Source organism: Aethalodelphis obliquidens, unplaced genomic scaffold, assembly GCF_003676395.1.
Source record: "Aethalodelphis obliquidens isolate GAN/ISIS:26980383/991018 unplaced genomic scaffold, ASM367639v1 scaffold27, whole genome shotgun sequence".
Taxonomy (NCBI): domain Eukaryota; kingdom Metazoa; phylum Chordata; class Mammalia; order Artiodactyla; family Delphinidae; genus Aethalodelphis; species Aethalodelphis obliquidens.
The window spans coordinates 15822551-15843764 of NW_020837971.1; the positions used below are offsets into that span (position 1 = coordinate 15822551).

The 21214-nt window shown below is 59.3% G+C and overlaps 1 protein-coding gene across 1 annotated transcript in view; it reads right to left on the reverse strand.

The window, feature by feature from the left end:
- The window catches only part of CAMK2B (calcium/calmodulin dependent protein kinase II beta), a 72982-nt gene that overhangs the window by 27504 nt on the left and 24264 nt on the right, over positions 1 to 21214 (reverse strand). The window contains exon 2 of the mRNA XM_027124166.1: positions 11693 to 11787. Within this exon, the coding sequence (XP_026979967.1) occupies positions 11693 to 11787 (95 nt within the window). The remainder of the gene's footprint in view (positions 1 to 11692; positions 11788 to 21214) is intronic.

Consider the following 21214-nt stretch of genomic DNA (forward strand, 5'->3'; position numbering starts at 1 on the left):
CGGTTGGAGGGTGAGAGGAGTCAGGAGAAGGGCAACGGAGGGACGTGGGTGGGCGCCTGGCCCCTCGCCAGCTGCCACGAGCGGCAGCAGTGCCGTCACCGGCAGAAGGACACCCGCGAGGCGCCGGGCACGGGCAGAGGAAGGACGGGGCGGTGGGGGGAAGACAGGAGGCCCAGCCGTGAGGAGGGGCTGCCACGCTCTCCCCGGGGCTCGGCCTAGGACAAGTGCGGCCACGTCCCGGGAAGTCAGGAGTAAGGACAGGTCAGGCTGGACCGAACATGAAACCCCGCGTGGAAAGCCCACACCACCTGGCACGTGGAGGGGTTCAGGAATGCTCTCTCCTCCCCGATGCCTACTGGACCCCCCTAGGCCCTGGGGCCGGGTGGGCTGTGTTCACTGGGGAGACCCCACCTGCACAAGGGTCTCTGCGGGCTTCTGCATTTCCCGCCCCTGCCCACCCTGGCTGGAGGATGACCTGGCCAGGGAGAGCTGGGGACGAGGGGATGGCAGAGGGCTCTGCTGGGGTCCTGGCCTGGGACATGGGAGGCTGGGACACGTCAGGGAACCGGCTGGAGATCGTGGGCCACCGTGGCTGCTGCCCAGGACACTCCGCCAAACTCAGCAGCTCCTGGACACCAGTCAGCAGGGATCTGAGCTTCAGGTTGGGGTCAGGCCCCCGCCCCGGGGTCACCATCCACTTCTGCACTGAAGCATAGACGCCCACCCCTTGTGGCCAAGGCCCCAGGGGAGAAGGATGCCCACGGCGAAGGGGTGGACAGGCTGTGGGGTGTGGGAGTGTGCGTGTGGCCAGGCCCCAGAGGGTGACATGTCTACAGAATCACCTTCCTGAACACGCAGCATGGGGGTGCGGGTGTGGCTGGAGGACGGCAGCTGCGGGGAGTCCAGGCAGCAGCCCCTGCCCTTGGCTGCCTCGCCTGTCCTCACCCGGGTGGGTGTGACCAAAGGCCAGGCGTCCTGCGCCAGCCAGAGACAGTGCCTCCCCTCCCCGGGGCGGGAGGTCAGATGCCCACGCTGCCCACCTCAGGAGGTCCGAGGACAGCCGTAGCCTGCAGGGCTAGGGGCAGCTCCCACGTCCCATCCTGGCTGTCCAGCTGTTGGCTCCACAGGGTCGGGGGCTGCCCAGGCTCCTGTTCCTTCCAGGCTAACCCAGCAGTGAACCCAAACAAACGTCGTCAAGCTGGGGTGTGGCAGGCTCGCCTATGGGCCGGGCTCGGGTGGCCACTGGGACACGGGACACAGGGCCCTGAACGGGACCAAGTCTTGTTCTCTGAGTCTGTTTCCCATGTGTGAAAAGGGTTGGGGGGTGTTCCCAGGGATAGGTCATGGAAGAGAGGAAACCCCAGCTGCTGGCCCCTCCCCGCTGCCTGCCCACAGAGCTGGGCACCTGGCCTGTCATCCTCGCTGCTGTTCTCGCTTCCCTCCTCCAGCCTCCGTCCAACACGACACTCAGGACCCCAGCAGTTGTCTCCTCTCCAGGGGCTTCTATTCTTCCAAAGGGAGGTGGGGGTCCGCGGCTGCATTGGACAAGGGCAAGGACCCATTGTCCCCAGGTGACCCGCGTCACTGGGCCCCGGGATGCGTCATCCGGGGTTCCCTCCTCTCCTTCCCACCCGTCTCCACCACCTACGCCATCGGATGGCACAGAGAGCTTTCTAGACTCTTCAGACGCTCACGGATATCCACATCCCACTTCATGCGGGCTCACGGTAATCACTGCCCAGCATCAACTCCTTCACTCAACGTGTCCCAAAGCTGTCAGGCTCCAGGGGAACAGAGCGCGGGAACACGGGCCGGAAGTTCTTGTGGTTCCAAGCTGCTGAGTCAGACTCTGATAGGACATCCTGGACATTCACAGCAGCCAGCGGGGTCCACAGCAGCGCCCACGGCACCCTCCAGCCTGCGCACCTCGCCCTCCCACCTACAGTCCTGCCCTCAGGGTCCCAGGAAGGGGATGAGCAGGCCCGGGGGTGGGTGGACCAGGGCAGACAGAGGCCAGTTCAAGTGTAAGCACCGGCACCTGCTGACCCTGGAGGCTCCCGCCTCAGCTTCAGCCCCTTTCTGGGTGCAGCAGGGACAGACTGCAGGAGAAGACAGGGCTTTCGGGAAGGACGTCCCCAAGCCAGGGCCTCGGGGGCTCTCGCCTCCTGACAGGGCTCGGGGGCTGGCACATGTGGGAGCGACCCCAGGGGCAGCGCAGGGTCCTGCAGCGGGGTCTGACCATCCGGTCACTGTCAAGGGGTACAAGCTGGTTCAGGAGCTGGAAGAAGGTCACAGGGGAGCGTTGCCCCGGGACCCTGGTCGCTCCTCTGCTCCAGAGCACGAGAGCGTCTGCGGGTGGCCTCGGATTAGCCTCTGCTGTCTGCTCTTCGGCTCTCCAGGGCTCCCCGCGACATAGGGCTGTTATTAACATCGCCTCCAACTTTCAGATGTAGGATGCGGCACAGGAAGGCCGTGGGGTGGGGCATCGGAGCTGGGCCACCAGCCAGGGGGGCTGGCGTGGAGACCTCAGCCATCCTATGGTCTTTCTCCTGGGGCTTCTCAAGCCTTCAACGGGCTAACATGCTTGACCCCAGCCTCCTCACCCAGGGAGCATCTAGGGCCCTGGGGGCATCCCATCCTGCTCTGCATCCAGCACTGGGGTCCCCAGGAAGGTCTAGTCACGCTTCAGGCCCTGGCGGGCACTGGCAAAGCCATGATTATGAAAAGAGCAGCTCCCATAGTTTCCTGTGTGTGTTTTCTTTTTAAAAGGCGGCACGCAACCAGCCATGATGACACCAGCGTCACCTGGCAGCCACACAGCCCAGGGAGGGCACCTGTGTGGGTCCTGCAGCTGCCACTGCCTCGTTGGGACAAAGAAAGGGCCCTCGAGGGGCAAGGACAAGCTGCCAGGTGTATGGGAGCTGGGCCAGCGACCTGCCGCTCCCCACACCGCAGCGCTGAGGCCTCTGAGCTGTTAGCTGGCCACGTGGTCCCCAGAGCCCTCCCTCTGCGGTCCCCGTGGCCCTTCAGCTGCTCCTCCATGGGAACAGATTCGCCCTCTTCAGGCTCAGAGCCGTCATCACCCAACACGGGGCACAGCTCAGCTCTGAAACAGACGTGGCATTTCATGATGTAAGGCCTGGCACTGAGGCCCCGTGTGATGTGCTGCCCTGATGTCTGGTGAAACCGGGAGGGCCCGAATGGCCTAGCTGTAGGCTTCCCCAGCCCGCTCACCCAGCCAAGCGGCCCTCCTCCCAGGCAGACCAGGAGCAGAGCAGACCCATCCCCAACTGGTGGCCTCAGTCCCCTGCCAGCAAGGAATTATTCAAACAAGCAACCACATTCCCCTGGGGCAGCCAGGGGCACCCCACTCTCTGGTCACCTGCTCATTCTGCCCCAAGTGCACCCGAAGTGGCCTGCGTGACGTGCAGTGTCCTCCCCGGGCTCTGAGCCTGTGTGACACAGACTGCTGTCCATCTCAGCTGTCTGGGGTCCCCATCCTGTGTTTGGTCATGCCCACGACCCTAGGGCGGGCTCCCACGCTGACTAATAGGCAAAAAGGAGGTGATGTGAATAAAAATGACTACCTCTCGAGTCCTCAGCTTTGTCAACTGTAAAATGGGACAGTAGCACCCTCCAGTACAGTAGGCCATGGTGACAGCAGGAGCCCACCAGTGGCCTCCTCCTTTCCTGCTTCCTTCCCCAGCCCCAGTGCAGTACGTCCTATGCCGGGGCTGGGGTCTCATCACAGCCCACCCCAAGATAGCACCCGTGACACTGCCACAGCACGGCGTGCTTTCCAGGCTAGGGCATGGCCCCCAGAGGGTGCAGGGCTTATTCTGTCAGGGTCCTACTCAGACTCAGCAAGGCCTCTGGGACGCCTCCCTCCACCAGCCTCCTCCTTCCATCTGTAGTTACTGGTGGCCCAGACCACCACCTCCCAACAGACCCCTCCTCCAGCTCAGTTCTTGAGTTGAAAGCGCTCTGCTCCCCCCACCCCTTCATCATGTTCATTAGGGACTTACTGTGCGCAAAGCACAGCCTTGGGCTCAGGGAGGGAGACCAAGAGGCCCCTGCGCCCCGCCCCCCCCCCCCCCCCCCCGCTCAGCCGGGGGGCAGGGAGGGGGGGGACAGAGAGCCAGTCTGCTGGGAGCCGGGGGCTGCCGTGCTGACCAAGACGGCGGGTCTTCAAGCCTGTGGCTGCCCCTCTGACCCTACGCTCACCTCCAGGGGGGCCCTTGGTGCATGTGGGGTGCACAGGGCTGCCGGTAAGGACCCCCTCAGATTTGGGGAATGACAGGAATGGCTGATAAAACAACCCCACAGGGCCCAGGAGTTCGTGGAGATTTCCTCCCAGTAACCCTGGACCAGTCCACCTTTTAGGCGCTGCCACCTCCCCACCCTCTCTTGACCCTCTACAGCTCAATGGGGTGGGCACCGCTGTGGCCTGAGTTCACAGAGCATCGCTATCAGGCCCCCCCCCAGCCCCTGGGACTCAGGGTTCACAGAGGCAGCCGTGCCCCAGAAACAGACACACCCCAGAACCAGGGAACAGGGCCACGGAGCTGCCACATTCTCCTCCTCACAGGTGAGGCCACCAAGCACACGGAGGGGGTGTCCACCAGGACCCCTGCCCACACAGCCTGGCCTCCACCCCCCTTTCTTCTCCTCTCCTGCCTTCACTCCAGTTTGGGGAAGTTCTGATTTAGCCTGTTTGAATAATGAATTAATGACAAAGACCTCTTCTCTCAACAACTCTGTTTGGCATTGCCTGATAAAACACAAAATGACCAGTTAAATCTGAATTTCAGGTAAGCAACAAGTTTTTTTTCATATAAATATGTCCCAAGTTCAGATAAATAATTTTCTAATGCAAGTATGTCCCGTGCAGTTTGGGACGTATTTGTCTTCAAAGATTTTTCACAGTCTATCTGAAATTCAAATTACTTCTAAATCTGGCCACCGCAGCCGGTTCCCTCATTGCTCCCCCATCCTCCCCCTGGCATGGGACTGGGGGAGGGTCCCCCCCGCCCACAGGGTCCCCCAACTTTCCCTCTTCCTCCCTCCCCACCTGCAGGTGGGCGCCCCCAACTCCGCAAAAACCCAAGTCCTGGCAACAGAACCCGGGAGGGATGGGTCTGTCCAATTAAAGACTGAGCCTGGGGCCAAGGAAGGGACCCTCCTACTCCACCCACCTTCCGGGTCCCTAGGAAGACCCCTCCCACTACCCAGGGTCCCCTGGAGCCCCGATTCGAGAGCAGGGTCGATCAAAAGCTGGCTGGGGGTTTGGGACATACTTATTCTAAAAAAATATTGTTTATCTGAAATTGGGACATTATACGGTGAGGCCCTGACTCCGCCCCTGGGGCGCTAGGAGCTGCCAGGGAGGGGCAGGGGCGGGGCCGCGGAATAGGCGGGAGGGGTGCCCAGGCTGGGGAGGGGTGCCCGAGGGGGGAGGGGGAGGGGAGGGAGGGGAGCCCAGCGCCCGCGGCGCATGCTCAGCCGACCCTGCAATGCGGCGCCGCGTCCTCCGGTAACCCAGTTCCGCGGATTCCCCCGCGCCCGTTATCCTCTGACTCGGTCGTCTTCCCGTTTGTGGGTCGCGGGGGGCCAACAGCAAAGCGGCAGCGCCGGCTGCAGCAGGAAAGCCCCCGGTTCCTGCTGGGCGAAGGCTTCCGGGCAGGTTTGGCCGGGGTGCAGGCTCAGCCCCAGAGCCCCTAGGGGCCAGACAGCTCCGCCCTGTCACAGCTCCGGCAGGGGTGCCCCCCAAGGCAGAAGGGGCCACACAGGCCCTGCGGAGGGGGTGGCCCCAGGTGAAGGTAGCTGGGGGTAAACTGGGCATCAGCTTGGGGGCGGGAGGAGGCTCAGAAGTGAGCCCCAGATCTCAACGTCTGTGGCCTGTCTCACCTGTGCGCTGAGTCCCTCACCTGTGTGGTGACTCCCTCACCCGGGCCGTGAGCCCCACCTATGCAATCAGCCTCCCACCTGTGAGGTCAGCACCACCTGTGAGGTCAGCTCCCCACCTGTGAGGTCAGCCCCCCACCTGTGAGGTCAGCCTCCCACCTTTGAGATCAGCCCTCTACCTGTGAGATCAGCCCCATGCCTGTGAGGTCAGCCTCCCACCTGTGAGGTCAGCCCCCCACCTGTGAGGTCAGCCCCTCACCTTTGAAATCAGACCCCCACCTGTGAGATCAGGCCCCTACCTGTGAGGTCAGCCTCCCACCTGTGAGGTCAGCCCCCCATCTGTGAGGTCAGTGCCCCCCCTTTACAGTCCGCCCCCCCCCCTGTGAGGTCAGCCCCCCCACCTGTGAGGTCAGCCCCACACCTGATCCACCCTGAGTCCTCCGCAGCTGGGTGAAATCTAGAGCCGCCCGTGTCCCAGGCTCTGCTCATTACGGCTGTGGGATCCTGAGCACGTCTCTCCTTCTGTGGGACTCAGTTTCCTCGTCTGTGGAATGGGGCGCCCACCACCGACCTCGTGAAAACTGCTGCTGAGGGTCAGGACACAATAAACGCCTAAGCCCTCGTTCCTGTGCAGGGTCCTTCCCCCGAGTTCAGCTGCAGGCCGGGGTCATTTCTGGGACACCTGCTCCCTGGACACTGGGGGCCAGTAAGTACTAATGGAGCTCAGTCCATGGGGCTCCCTCCAAAGGCCAACAGACCAGCCCCTTAGTGCTGGCAGTGAGCGAGGGGAGGAGGAGGGGGAGGGGACGCAGGAGCAACAGGAAACCTTTGTAAGCCTCATGGGCCCGATGCTCTCCTTATCCCCCCACCCCGTCAATTAATTTTCCTCTAACTGCTTTTGTTAACAGTAGTTTAATAATCTCCCATTATTCAGTACATTCACAGCCTCTGAATGCCTCACAGTCCTCTATTTAATTATTAAATTAAAAAAATCTAACTCTTCCTGCCTTGGGCACAAGCTGGGTGTAACCTGCAGTGTCCTCGTGGCCTCAAGGACTGCCAGCTACCGGGTGGGACAGTGTTTGTGTGTCCAGCACCAGCGTCGTCCTCCTGCTGCTCTCCTTATCCCTGGAAGCCTTGAAGGACTAAGCCCGTCTCCTCAGCCCAGGAGTGGACACCTTCCCTGCAGTGCTGAGTGAGCCCACTCCACACTGCACTGAATATGAAGCCGGCACAAGTGGGGCCTCCCCTCCGGCCTCTGGGTCCAGTCTCCACTTCCCCACTCTCCCTCTTTCTAGGGTGCTTGCCTGGCGTCCTCCTCCCCACCCATGGGCCGCTCCCCTCCACCCGTGCCTTCCAGGACAACAGGTGGGGCAAACATCTCTGAAATGGCCTTTGTGGGAAGGGGACCGGTCTGGCGTCAGGACCCTCTGCTGGGAGCATGTTGGACCCTGCAGAACACAGGTGCAGGCTGCACGGTGGTCACCAGGATTCAGGGAGGAGCAGTGGGCTCCAGGCCTCCCCTCCTTGCTTCCCCACCACCCTCAGTCTTCACCATGGAACTTCTCCTGAACTTGGACCTCCCAAATGCTCAGGCGCTCAGTGACCAGGGGCCTCCCCTGCAAACCCCACCCTGCAGCAAACCCTCTTCTAGACCTCACTCCACCCAGTCCCTATCCCAACTTCACACCTGGGAGACTAACCTCACTCCAGCACAGACTACACATCTGCTCTTTCAAAATCCATTCACTCGGGCTTCCCTGGTGGCGCAGTGGTTGAGAGTCTGCCTGCCGATGCAGGGGATGTGGGTTCGTGCCCTGGTCCGGGAAGATCCCACATGCCACAGAGCGGCTGGGCCCGTGAGCCGTGGCCGCTGAGCCTGCACGTCCGGAGCCTGTGCTCCGCAACGGGAGAGGCCACAACAGTGAGAGGCCCGCGTACCACAAAAAAAAAAAAAAAAAAAAATCCACTCACTCAAAACATTCATTCATTCATTCAAAAACATGGCGAGCTCAGCACCTGTCAGGGCCTGAGCAGGGTGTGGAAGACACAGTGGTGAATGAAACAGATGAAGTCCTGGCAGTCTCGTGGGAGAGACAGCCAAAAAATAAAAACAGGGTGCTTAGGTCCCAGATTGCCACTGGAGGCTCAGGGGAAACCCCTCTGAGGAAGTGTCATCAACAGGAGTTAAGCAGATACAAAGTTCAGGAAAAGCATTGCCAGAGAGAAGGCAGGTGCAAAGGCCCTGGGGTATACAGAACCAGAAAAGACCAAGTGCCTGAGCAGAGCTGCTGGGAGGTAAGGAGAAGACAGGGCCAAAGGCTGAGTGTCAGGCCAGGTGAGAACTTTGGGTTTTATGGAGCCAGTCCCCAAAGGCTGGTAAGGAGAGGGTGGGATGTTCCTACGTGTGTTTTCCCAGGCTCTGGGCTGGGAGCTGGGAAGGCCCAGAGACGAACCCACTGCATTTGCCCTCAAGGAGCAAGTGATCAATGAAGAAATGTCTAAGGTGACTGCTTCGGGACCTGGGGGGTTCCAAGCTGGATGTGAGGGCCCAGGGAGGCTTCCTGGAGGAGGAGTCCTGGAGCCTGCAGGCTGGGCAGGATAGTCTGGCAAGAAAGGGGGAAGAAGGCAGCAGGTGCCCTGGCAGCACCACACTCAGCCAGCTCCTTCCAAGCACCTTAGTCCTTCTCTCACCCTCACAATGCCCCTCTGAGGTAGATATCAGATTTATCCCAATTTTACGGCTGGGGAAACTAAGGTACAGGGTGGCTAAGTAACATGGCCAGGGTCATACAGTAAGATGGTCAGGGCCGTGCGGCGACAAGACCAAACCCAGCAGCCTGGCTGCCCCCATTGCTGGTCCACACTCAGCGTAAAGATGAGGGTCGGGGGCCCAAGATCCTCTGCCCTCACCCCTTCCACTGTCCACTCAGCTCGGAAAGCCCCGAAAGGGGCTGGAGAGGGTCAGAAGATCCCTGGGTCCCTGCACAGGGAGGTGCCAGCTGTTTCTCGAATCCTTTTCCGTTACAGAAACATGCTGAACACTATGGGTGAAATGGTGGCCAGCCTGGGATCTGCTGCAAGATATATGGGCAGGGGTGGGAGATGGGGAGGGTTAGAGATGAAAACTAAATTGCCTGGGAGCTGGAAACTGTTGTGTCGAAGCTGGGGGCTCCTTCTATCATTTTTTCTATATTTGGGGATGTTTGAAATTTTCCATAATGACGAGGTAAACGGGGGGAACAAATGCCCAAGACCTCCACAGACCTGGGCAATGCAGGGGCCCAAGAGTAGAGGCAAAGCAGGGGGTGTCCTGGCTTCCCTGGCCTGGAAAGTGGTCCAGAGGGAAGGTGACAACAGACAAGGGCTGGCTGCTTCCATTCCAGACCAGTCCGGGCTGGCGGCGCTGCCTGCCACCATCCAACCCAGGCTACGCCCAGCCAGGAAGGAGACTGAGGCCAGGCGCAGGGCTGACGGAGCCCCAGGTCTGCACAGCTCCACAGCAGTGCCCTTAGCAGGGGTCTCCGGGGGCCCAGCCTCCGGGACTCAATGGAAAGCAGGCTGGCTCTCAGGAAGTGGGCAGCAGGCCTGCTACTGCAGGGGTGGAAGAAAGAGCAGGTTGTAATTGTGGAGCATGAAAGGAATTTCAGACTTCCACTGCTTTTTTTTTTTTTTTTTTTTTTTGTGGTACGCGGGCCTCTCACTGTTGCGGCCTCTCCCGTTGTGGAGCACAGGCTCCGGACGCGCAGGCTCAGCGGCCATGGCTCACGGGCCCAGCCGCTCTGCAGCACGTGGGATCTTCCCGGACCGGGGCACGAACCCGTGTCCCCTGCATCGGCAGGCGGACTCTCAACCACTGCGCCACCAGGGAAGCCCTTCCACTGCTTTTGATCCTCCCGATTTATAGAACACTTTGAGGATATAAACAGGGGAGCGTGAGGTTCCTTGAAAGGAGCTGCGTGATTCCACGGAAACATACACAGGTGGTTTTCTGCCTGAGTTCCACAAACTCCTATTCATCCTTCAAGACCCATCCAACCTCCCTGTTCTGTCCCCTGTGCTCCCACCCCTCGAATGGGGCTGTAGTGGCTTGTTTGGGTCTGTTTGCTCATCACCCCATCTTCAGTGCTGGGCACTGACTGGGAGAGGCTAGGTAAAGCTGGTGGATGAGTGAGGGTGTCCCTCATGAGTCCATGGGACCTCTGAAGGTGGGCTCGCTCTCCTCCTGTGGCCTGGCACAAGCCTATGGAATGAAGTGGAATGTTCCTCCTGCTTTAGAAACTCCACGGACACACTGTGCGGACACATCCCCCCGAAAACATCTGACACTGGTGGCTCACCACTGCCGCACACCCAGTGTCAGTAAACACGGAAGCTGCCCTGCATCTGGCGGCACCACGCACACAGCAAACGCTCGGTAAATATTAGCTTGTGCATTATGATTACGATCACAGTTTAGCTGCGGGATCTGAGCTTTCCCGACACGAACACCCCAGAGCTGTCTGGCTCGCAGACTCCTGTCTCTGCGGGGCCCTGTGTCATCCTCATCACCCGAGCACAACCAGCCCCTTGGCCAGGCTGGGACAGCAGCGCCCACCCCTGGAAACACTCAACCCTGAAGGCCTGGGACGCAGCAGGCGCCCAAACAACACCTACACGCAGCTCAGCGAACCGCACAGCGGGCTCAGCCGCCTGCCCACACAGGCCGCCGGGCTGGAAACTGCAGACCCTACAGACGGAGGCGTTCTCAGCACCCGCCTCGGGGAGGGACTCGGGCCAGGACTGCCTACAGTCAGGGCCTCTCTGCAGAGAAGGAGCCTCTCTGTTGGCTCAGATTTGTGTCTGGGTGTTAAGTGGGGTCATGTGTGTGCCTGGAGGTGGGAGACCGTCAGGCCAGGGGCTTAGCTCCCTCTGCCAAAGGGGTCACCCAGCCCCTCCTGTCTGACCCTGGGGCTGGAGATCCGTGGGCTCCCCACAGCACAGGGGGCGGCAGTGGTGCTGCTACCTCACTGGGACGGCCCATGCCTCCACACCCACGCTGGAGGCCCCACCAGACCCCCTGCCTGGCTCCCGGCCCCCTGTCCCCTCGGTTCTGTGCTCTGACATCACCTGCTCAGGGCGGCACCTCCGCCTTGGCCTTGTCGCCCCATGTCATCCCCTGCCCCGACGTCCCGCCTCATCCCCGCCACGTGGAACTCCACTGGATCCCCCGAGGGCAGGGGTCTGTCCGTCTGCCCAGAACGGGCCGTCCCCCAGCAAGGGCTCTCGACGGTGCTGGATGGGGTGAGGCCACACGCCCGGGGCCAGCACCAAGCCCACCCCTGCAGACCCCGAGCCCTCCCCAGCATAGGCAGATGAGTCCCCACGTGCATCCCTGCGCCCGGAAGACCGGCGGGGGCTGAGTTAGGAAACGTGCCGTTTGTGCCGCCCCTCAAGCATTGCCCTGTCACCCAAAGTCTTCAGGTCCCCGAGGCCCCCTCTGGCCCACAGTTCGTGGGCAGACGACCTTACCTGAGCACTTCAGCCACCTGGCCGCACGCCTCTCCCCGTCCAGCCCTGGGGAGGTGAGGCAGGGGCTCCACGAGCCTCCAAACCAGAGCGAGAGTGCAATTCCAGATGTGAGGGTGTGCGGGTGCCTCTCCCGGCCCCACTTGGCCACGGGCACCGTTCACGTCCCACTGCCCCCGCTCCAACTGTGCCCCCGTGAGCCACGGGCCGAGCCCGATCCCTCAGGACGGGCTCCAGCCCCGGCCCCCGGCCCTCGCCAGCCAGCACAGCCATTCCCTACCTCTGGCGGATAGCTTCTTGGTGTTGATGATCTTCGCTGCATACTCATGGCCGGTGCAGAGCTTGACACAGCGTCGGACCACAGAGAAAGCCCCCCTGGGGGAGAAATGGGAAACAGAGGCAGGGAGCCGATTAATCCCCTGGTGAACACCCAGCACCCGGTCATGAGGCCCAGCCTCTGTGCGAGGAAGGGGCGCCCCTCCCCCAAAACGACTCCCAGCCCACCCTGCCCAGTGCCAGCCCGGCAGGGGCCCCTTTCCCGGCAGCTGGCAGAGCCCAGCCGACTGGCACACCCAGCTCCTGCGAGACACCCCGCCTGGGCATCCTCATGGGCCAGCTGGACCAAGGGCCTCTAAGCGAGCATCCTCCCTCACTCTATGCCCAGGACGTGAGACCCAGTGAGTCCTCCCAGAGCAATGAACCCTGGCCCAGCTCCAGACAGCGGAATAGATTGGTGCAGCCTGCGGGGACTCTGTGAAGGTTCTGGAGGGAGGGAGAAGCATCGCATAATTAAGCTGCAAAGCTGGAGGCCAGGGCCCCCTCCCCCGGATCCTCCACCAACACTGCCCCAAGTTACAGCAGAGGCTGCAGAGGCCCATAGCAGAGGAGACGTGTACACGCCCACAGCATTAGTGCTCCTGAGAGGAGAGGGGACCAGCCTGGAGAGCCAAGAGAAGGGAACCCAGGAGAGTGGGTGACCACTGCCAAGGCCATTAAGACGTCCTGCACGTGGCCCCGAAACAGTGACCCTTGAGAGGAGGAAGTTTTGCAGGAGGCGGCACGGCAAGCCAGAGGCCAGAGAACAGGCCCGTGTGGGTCCAGGGCAGGCGTGGGGCACAGGCCGGAGGGAGCCTGGGGCCCGTCAGAAGGCCCTCCGCGGTATTCAACTTGTCACCACCGTCGGTTTAATTTGATTTGAGATCATCTTCGAAGAACATTAGACCCAGCACGTATGAGACACAGCCGGAACGGGAAATGTCTTGGGAAGGGTCCAGACTGGAGGCCGCCAGGGAGAGGTGGGCACAAAGGCCACAGGTGGCTGAGCACGTGGGGCCAGGGGGGCTGGGGACACCCCTGACCGCAGGCCCCTCCCCCGCCTTCCCTCCCCAGAGGCCCTGCAGGCACAGCCTCCATCGGAACACAGCCTCCCCCCGACCCCCGACCCCCGTCATAACCCCACCCCGGAGCCCTGCTGCCCACGCAGCCTGAGAAGCCCACCAGCTGCCCAAACCCGGACTCTGGGCCCCAGGAAAGCAGTGTCTTAAACAGGGAACGCTTTTTCGCTCTAATCCTGTTTGAGATCAAAACGTCATTAAGACAGACTATTCACTTCCTTGGAAAATAAATAAATATTACGCTAAATCTATTTGAACATTTTCTTAACGACCCGGGTCTTTACGATCGCTAGCTGTGCTCAGAGCCGTAGCTTTGCTTTTCCAAAGTCAGCCAGGGAACTGGGCAGCGGCTGCCTCTGAGGGACGGGGAGCCGGGGGGCACAAAATTCACTCTACATTCTCTGTCCTGTGTGATTTTCTCACTACGTGCATGGGTTACATTCTCAAAATATTCTTTTTTTATTATTATTTTAAGAAAAATAACATAAAGAAAGGATTTTTTTTTTTTGACCGGTGAGACTAGCTTGGGAGAGAGCGTGGTGAGGGGGAAAGGCCACAGGCTTCGAGCAGGTCTGGGTTCAAGGCCTGCTCTGCACCGGGTTGCACCCTCTGAGCCTCAGTTTCCCCATCCATCTAAGGAGCGGGAAAGGCTCACTGAGCCACTGCGAGGGCCGCCCGAGGCTGCGTTGGCCTCACCCTCACCAGCCCAGCCCATCCCTGGTCTTCGAATCCGCTTCCTGCCCAGGAGGGCGGAGGGTATCACACGTACAGGGCTGAGCCGCCACCCTTCGCGTTCTGGCCCCCAAAGCGCACGGACAACCAAGCACTGGCTCGCGAGCCTCCTTGGGATAGAGCTTCCTATGCCAGAATCCGACCCCACGATGCTGGAAGTTCCCAACAGCCAGAGGGCTGCTTTCAGCATGGTGGGCGCCAGGCGAGGCACCAAGGGGTCCTAGGGTGAGCTCATCCCTGGAGGGGGAAGGGACCCACGCAGCCTGTCCACCGGCTGCTGCCCAGCCAGGGTAAGTACAGGACTAAGTGACAGGGAGCCGGGAATCCTCCCTGGCGCACGGCAGGATGGGCATAAATGAAGTGAACGAGAGCCGGCAGCCAGATGGACGATCCTGGACAGGCTGCCCCACTGCCCCACATCTTCCAGCTCAGACCCTGCTCTCTCCTCCGTAGAAGGCTCTGGGTTGGTGATGAGGGCAGTGCCAAGCGGGCAGGAGCCAGACGCTGGAGGAAACCAGGAAGGCGGCAGGCACAGCTCCCGGCATCCAGCAAGCGCTCAATAATGGTGCTCACAGGCTGCACTCAGGCTGGCACAGGACCTGCTCCTGGACACAAGCCTTCCTCTCCTGGAGTCCTGCCTGCCAGGTGCGGGGGAGGGCACCTCTGGAGGCCCCTCTGGTGTAGGGCTTCTCCTGCCCCTGCTGCCCGGCCTGAAGAGAAGTTCTAGAAACAGCTGCCCGACCCCCGGGCCTGGCCACCCCTCCCTGGTCTGCCACGGGGCACCTGCACTCCAATGCCTGTCAGCTATAAGGGGGAACCTGGGCCGGCCTGGGGTGAGGCTGTGCCGGGCCCCTGGGGAGCCCTCAGAGCTCAGTCTCCCAGCTGAAGACACGTGGAAGTCGCCAGGAAAGCTTGGCCAGGCGCCTGCGGAAGCTCACGAGTTAGAGGGCTCTCGGTGACTTAACTACCCAGAGGGAGAGTGCAGGGAGGAGGCTCTGCCCCCGATGACCACCGCCCCTCGGGCAGCCCCTCAGCTCCCCTCTTCCATCCTTGAAGCCAGCCTCCCAGTCACCACCATCCCCCAGTCTCCTCCCACCCCCACCCCAGGCATCCGCCCCCTTCCTGGTCGCTCTGCTAGTTAGTCGAGGCCCATCACAAGGAAGCCCCCCAGAAGCGCCAGTGCCGTGCGGGCCATGGGCTGGGGGCCCCGACACCTTGAACATCACAGACAACAGTGAGGCCAGCAACCACCCTCCCTCAGTGCTCACAGCATCTGCCTCCCAGAAACTTACAGTCACTGAGACAACACCACGGACGAAGGGCCCGGGTCCGCATCCTAAGCGCATCCCCGCTGCCCCCAGGCAAACTCCTTTGCATCCTTCAAGACTCAATTCAGTACCTCCTCTCGGAAGTCTTTCCCAGCGCCCACAGGAAGTCAGCCTGGTCTCCTCCGGACGCCGATGCTGCACGTGTCTCGGCTCACTTTGCCCACTTCATTATAATTACTCATCTGTCCAGTTCTGGCCCTACGCTGTGGCTCTCCACATGCAATCGGGATGCTGGGGTCAGGCCCAGTGTCCAGACTGTGATAAGAGAGTAAGAGCACCACAGGTCGACTGTGGAGAGTGGAGATGCTGGACCTCAGCATGTGTCAGGCCAGCGGGACAAGAATGGGCAGCCTTCTAGAAGGACAGGGAGAGCCCGGGATGGGGCAGACTCTGGACCGCAGGCCAGCAGGAGAGGGTCACCTCCCGAGGCTTCCCTGGATGAGTGTAGGTGGGGGGATGTCTCCTGTGGAGCGGAGGTCACGGAGCCCCTGATCGAAGCAGGAGGCTCCCCACCGTACCCACAGATAGGCTGAGATGAAGATGCAGAAGCACACACAGACAGGGCGGACAGTGGACTGCATCCGGGTGGGACCTGCCTGCGCTGCCCGACACTCCGACCGTCCACGAACGGTGTGGCGGGTGGTGGCCGGCTGCAGGGTCAGCAAGGTCACCCAGCCGCAGCTTGTGGGGGAGAAGCCAGGAAGGTGGGGGTCTGGGTGAGGGTGAAGGTCAGGGAGGGTGAGGGTGAAGGTCTGGGTGCGGGTGAAGTTGCCTGGGAAGAGGGTGTGCCTGGTGGGGGGACCCCCTGAACCTCGAGGTCGCCACACAATGCCCGGTGTGGCACGTACTGCTGCGCTTGGGTTTCGAGTGATCTGAATAACGTGCTCAGAGGAGGAGGCTCCCGGGCACCAAGCATGTCATGGGGCTTTTAAAAATCAGGTAAAGCTAATGAAAGGAAGAAAACACTCTTTCAGTCCTTGCCGGCTGGTGGATCAGAAAGTGCTCTCCTGTCTGCTGTGGGACCACAACACCAGAGAGGCCAGCCAGAGAGAGGGGGACGTTAACGCCAGAGCTGCCTGGGGTCTGGTTTGCTGCAGGTGGGCGCCCAGCACTGCTGTGGCCGCGTGGACCCACGGTGGCACCCGAGGGTCAGTCTCTCGCCAGCGAAGGGGGTGACTGGCCCCTGCACACCGGGCAGACGCAGTGAGCCAGCCAGCGGCTCCCCATCCCCTTTACTCTCTCTTTGCTCCCCGTCCAACCTGTGGCCATGCCTCTGAGCTGCCCCCGTGACCGCCTGCCCGCTGCCACCTGGAACTTGCCCCTGACACTGATTACCTGCAGCCCCCATGGAGGCCCCCACTACGCCTGCTTTGGGGACCTGTCCGCTCCCTGCTCTGTTGGCCGAGCCCAGCTGCCCCGCCTGCCCTCTGCCCGCTGCCCGCTGAGCCGAGCTGGTGTTGGTGGGAGAGGCTGCTGGGGCGGGAGGGTCCGGTCTTGCCCTGTCCCCACGGCAGGGACACAGAAGCGCTGACCACGGATGCTGCTCTCGGGACCCTGCGTCCGGGGCCTGGGGCTGCAGGGCTTCCTCATGACGGTCACAGGCAGCACGTGCAGAGGTCCCGGCATGGAGCGGGCGTCAGAACCTTGCAGCCCGGGGAGCCCCTACTTGTGCTGCTCAGCGGCCGCTCCGCGCTTCCACTGCATCCCTCCCAGTAGACATTCCAGGGACGTGGCGGCTCCTGTCTCCACCGCCCCCATCCCTGGCTCCACCCTGCACCCGACTCCGGCTCTCTCCACCCAGTCCCGGCCTCGCAGGCACCTGCCTGCCTGCCACCAGGGCTGCGAGCTGTTTGCACAGCCCGGCGGCAGACACACCCGGTGGCCCAACAACCCGGGACATCCCATCCATACTCTGCTAACTCAGGTGCTCGGGAAGCAGGAATCCTGACAGCCAACCAGAGACAAGGGCCCACGCTCCGACCCGTCCACGGCCTTCTTAACTTTCACAGCCCAAAGCAGCCAGGAGTCCTGAGGGAAAGGAAAGGACCAAAGCCTTGTTTATCTGCTTTGTAAAGGCTCCCACACAGGGTGAGCGCAGGGGTGCCCGCTCAGTGAAAACAGCCCTCCTGGCCCCCGACTCCCCAGGCAGATCCACACAAGAAGAGCTTTCTGGAATAGGCTTAGCAGGCAGCAGAGGCACTTGGCTGGTCCAACGGTTTTATTTACCGCGTTAATTAACACATGGATGACCTGAACCAGCCTGAGGCCGGGTACGTCCATTCTGCCCGGTCTGGGCCGCCCCAAGTCTGGCTGAGGAGGGTCTGGGCCAGCACTCGGGGGTGGGGAGAGCGGGTAGCGGGGAGGACAGCCCAGCAGACACGCTCACTCACCACGCCAGGTCCTTGCTTGCTTGGATTTGTGGATTTAAACTACATCAAGCTGCTGCTTATGTGTGTGTTAGCAAAAATTTTTTTTTCTACCTTTGATTAAAATGACGGGGGAGGTCCCTTTATATTTTTAATCTGGACCTAAGCAATTTGGTAGAAAATAGGAACTTCTACATGAGGTTGTTGTGGGGGGTTTTTCCTGCTTATAATAACAATTTTGAAAACAGAATCCCTGCTCACAGCAGAAAATGGGAGTAAACAAGTGGTTTCAATAGAGCGAGTCGAAGCCGCCTCCATCTCCGTAACCCGTTGTCTGGCGTCCCACGATGTCCCATGATGTTCTGATGTGTCTCCAGTGAGGTCTGCACCACAGGAAGGCTTTCCTCTTCAACACTCAGGAGACTCTTGCTGTTTCTGTTCTGCTTTTCCCTCTCACTACTTCCCCACCCTGTGAACAACTCTTCCACGGCACGATCCGGCAGCTACATACTGCTTCACTGGTGGACGCCGTCCAGGGACACCAGGAGGGTATGGGACCCTCCCCAGGCTCCCCGGCCTCGGGGTCAGAGCCGGTGAGGAGAGTGTGCTGGCTCCGAGGGGATCTGGGCAAGCGCGTGCCATGCTGGGCAGGAGCACGAGGTCCCAGCACAAGAGCGACGTCCAGAGCGCAGGCCCATGAGGGTTGCCCAGCATCCACCAACAGGACGGCACACAGAGCTCGGGGGACCGTGTCCCACTCCTGCCCAGGACCCAGAACGTCCTGGGTTCCAGGACAGGGCCTGAAGTAGACACACTAGAGACCGACACTGGACAGCATGTAATCCCTGTGGTCTCTGCAGCATCCTGGCATGCCTTTTATCAGCGCGTGAGTTCCTGCTTTTATATTTAACATCACAATTTATATATTTAACATCACGCAATTCCCACTCTCTGACCTAGATCGCATATACTTGTCATCTTCACCATAGAGAACGTTCCTTCCATGGGTAGCCGAGTGCTTCCTTGATTGGCAGGCATTTGGGGTGTTTCCAATTTCCCTGCTTGTAAATGCCTGCCGTAAACATCTCGGTTATTTCTGTAGGGTTTATTTCCAAAGGCACAGTCGCTGGGTGATTTACAACCCACGCCAGCGATGAAAACGCCACCTCTTGCCACTTCCCCAAAGTCCGACCCTGGGCTTTCCAAGGTCCTTCCTTGGAATCCTGGCAGCTCCCTGGCCCCGACCTCTGAGCCTGGGCCAGAAATGCAAGTCTTAAGTCATCCATGCTGTGCTAGGGTACTGGGGCCACCACAACACAGTACATGGGCTGGGCAGCTGAAACAACAGAGATCGTCCCACAGTTCTGGAGGCCGGAAGTCCAAGACCAACATGTTGGCAGGGTCGGTTCCTTCTGAGGCTGTGAGGGAGACACTGTCCCAGGCCTCTCTCCAGCTTCTGGGGTTTTGCTGGTGATCCCTGGGGCTCCGTGGCTTGTAGAAGCATCACCCCCATCTCTGCCTTCATGTTCACATGGCATCCTCCCTGTGTGTCTCTGCCCAAGTTTCCCCTTTTCATAAGGACACAGTCCTACTGGATGAGGGCCCACCCTCCACCTCAGCTTAACTAATTACATCTATGACAACCTTATTTCCAGATGAGGTCGCATTCTGAGGTACGGGGGTTAGGAGCCCACATCTGAATTTGGAGGAGACACAATTCAACCCATAGCACATGCTGGCCCCCAACTCTGCCTTATGGAATCTGCCACTGCGTGTACCAGTCAAACATTTCCCAAATGACCATCATCACATATTAGCTCCACAGGATGTTCCCAGATGTTAGGTACGAAAAGGGTTCTGTGGGCAAAAAGGTTTAGAAACCAGTAAGTTAAAATGTTTTCCTTCCTTCCTTCCTTCCCTCCTTCTTTCCTTCCTTTTTTACTGCAGGAATTCCCAGGGCCTTTAACATGGTCATCTGTACTGTGAATTTCCAACCAGTGAGTATGAGGTACAGCCTTTCCCTAACTTCTTTGGCCAGAGAAATTTTTTTTTTTTTTTTTTTTGGTCTTCACTGTTTCACTTTTATTTTTTTTTTTTTTTGACAGCTTTATTGGAGTATAATTGCTTTACAATAGTGTGTTAGTTTCTGTTGTATAACAAAGTGAATCAGCTCTACATATATATATATCCCCATATCTCCTCCTTCTTGCGTCTCCCTCCCACCCTCCCTGTCCCACCCCTCTAGGTGGTCACAAAGCACCGAGCTGATCTCCCTGTGCTATGCGGCTGCTTCCCACTAGCTATCTATTTTACATTTGGTAGTGTATATATGTCCATGCCACTCTCTCACTACGTCCCAGCTTACCCTTCCCCCCACCATGTCCTCAAGTCCAGAGAAACCTTTACCCAAAGAAGTCTCAATTGGGCCAAGAGCGGGGGACAGGGAGGGGTTCTAGTCTAAGGGCTCAACACCGAATGCAACCCTCAACAAAGAAACAAATGGCCTGGGTGGGACAGAAATGCCATCTGAGGACACCCACCCAAACAAAAGAACAGCAGCGCTGCCCATGGAGTCTGTGGGTGCATCCCAGATGGAGAAAACCCCAGCGTGGCCCCCTCTTCTCCCTGCCTGCCCCTTGGAACAGGGCACCCAGGCCATGGTGGCCGCTCTTCCCATCGGAAGCCCCCTCCCCACCCACGCGGGCATCAAGGTCCCCCCACTGCCCTCCTCCCAGACACCCCGGGGAGCAGGGCTTCATCTGGAAGAGCCAGGAACGTCAACTCAGAGAGAACGTTTTCTTACATTTCTGACAGTGCTGAGAGCAGACGGAACGCTCCGTGAGCAGACTGGGGAGCCATGTCCTGACCACGTAAGGCTTATGACAAAATGCACCCTACATCGTAATGAGATTTAGATATAAATGACCACAAAGGGGAATCCTTTCACATTTCTCATGCGCTCATGTCATCATTGTTACTTTATACAGTCACGTCAAGTCTGTGAGTCCTACACAGATGAGAACAGCCCGACTCTGACGCTTGTCCATGACACCGTGTTGCTCTTAAACCTCTCGGGCCTCACACCTCACACGGTCACTCTCAGTACCGCCCAGATCCACCACCCCTCCCCGCCATAGCGGGGTCCCCTGAGTCCCCGTTCCACCGGGTACAGACATCCTTGAGAAGCTTCCTGGAGGGCTCAAGGCAGCAAAGCCAACAGGAATAAGAGGGTGGGCACCAGCCCAGGGGACACAGCGGGATCTGAAGGAAGTGGGACTCAATGGGATTACTGAGTGGGTACAGAGTTATTGTTTGGAGTGATGAAAAAGTTCTGAAAATGGGTTGTGGTGACGGTTACACAACACTGTGAATATACTTGACAGCACTAAACTCTACATTTAACAATGGTTAAAATGGTAAATTTTATGTTATGTATATTTTACCACAATGAAAAAAAGTCAAAGGATGGAGAAAGATATACCATATTGATCTCAGACAGAGCAGACTTGAGTACGGAAAGTTACCAGGGACAAAGAGAGATTTCACATCATGATAAGGTGGTCATTTCTCTAAGACATGACCCTTAGCATGTATACCCCCAGCAGCAGAAGGACAAACTATATGAGGCAAAACTGAAAGACCTGTAAGGAAAAGTAGGTGAATCCACTAGAACACTTGGAAACTCCAGCACCCATCTATCAGAAATGCACAGACCCAGCAGGCAGAAATTTGGGAAGGACACAGCTGAACTGAAAAGCACCATCTATCAACTGGATGTAATTAACATCTAGAGACAACTTCATCCGACAACAGCAGAACACACATTCTTCTCAAGCTCACGTGAACTTTCACTAAGATAGAGCACATTCTGGGCCATAAAACACCCTTAACGAATTTATAAGAAAAGAAATAGTACAAAGTATGCTCTCAGGTCACAATGGAATTAAATTGGAAATGAAAAACAAAGAGATGGCTGGAAAAC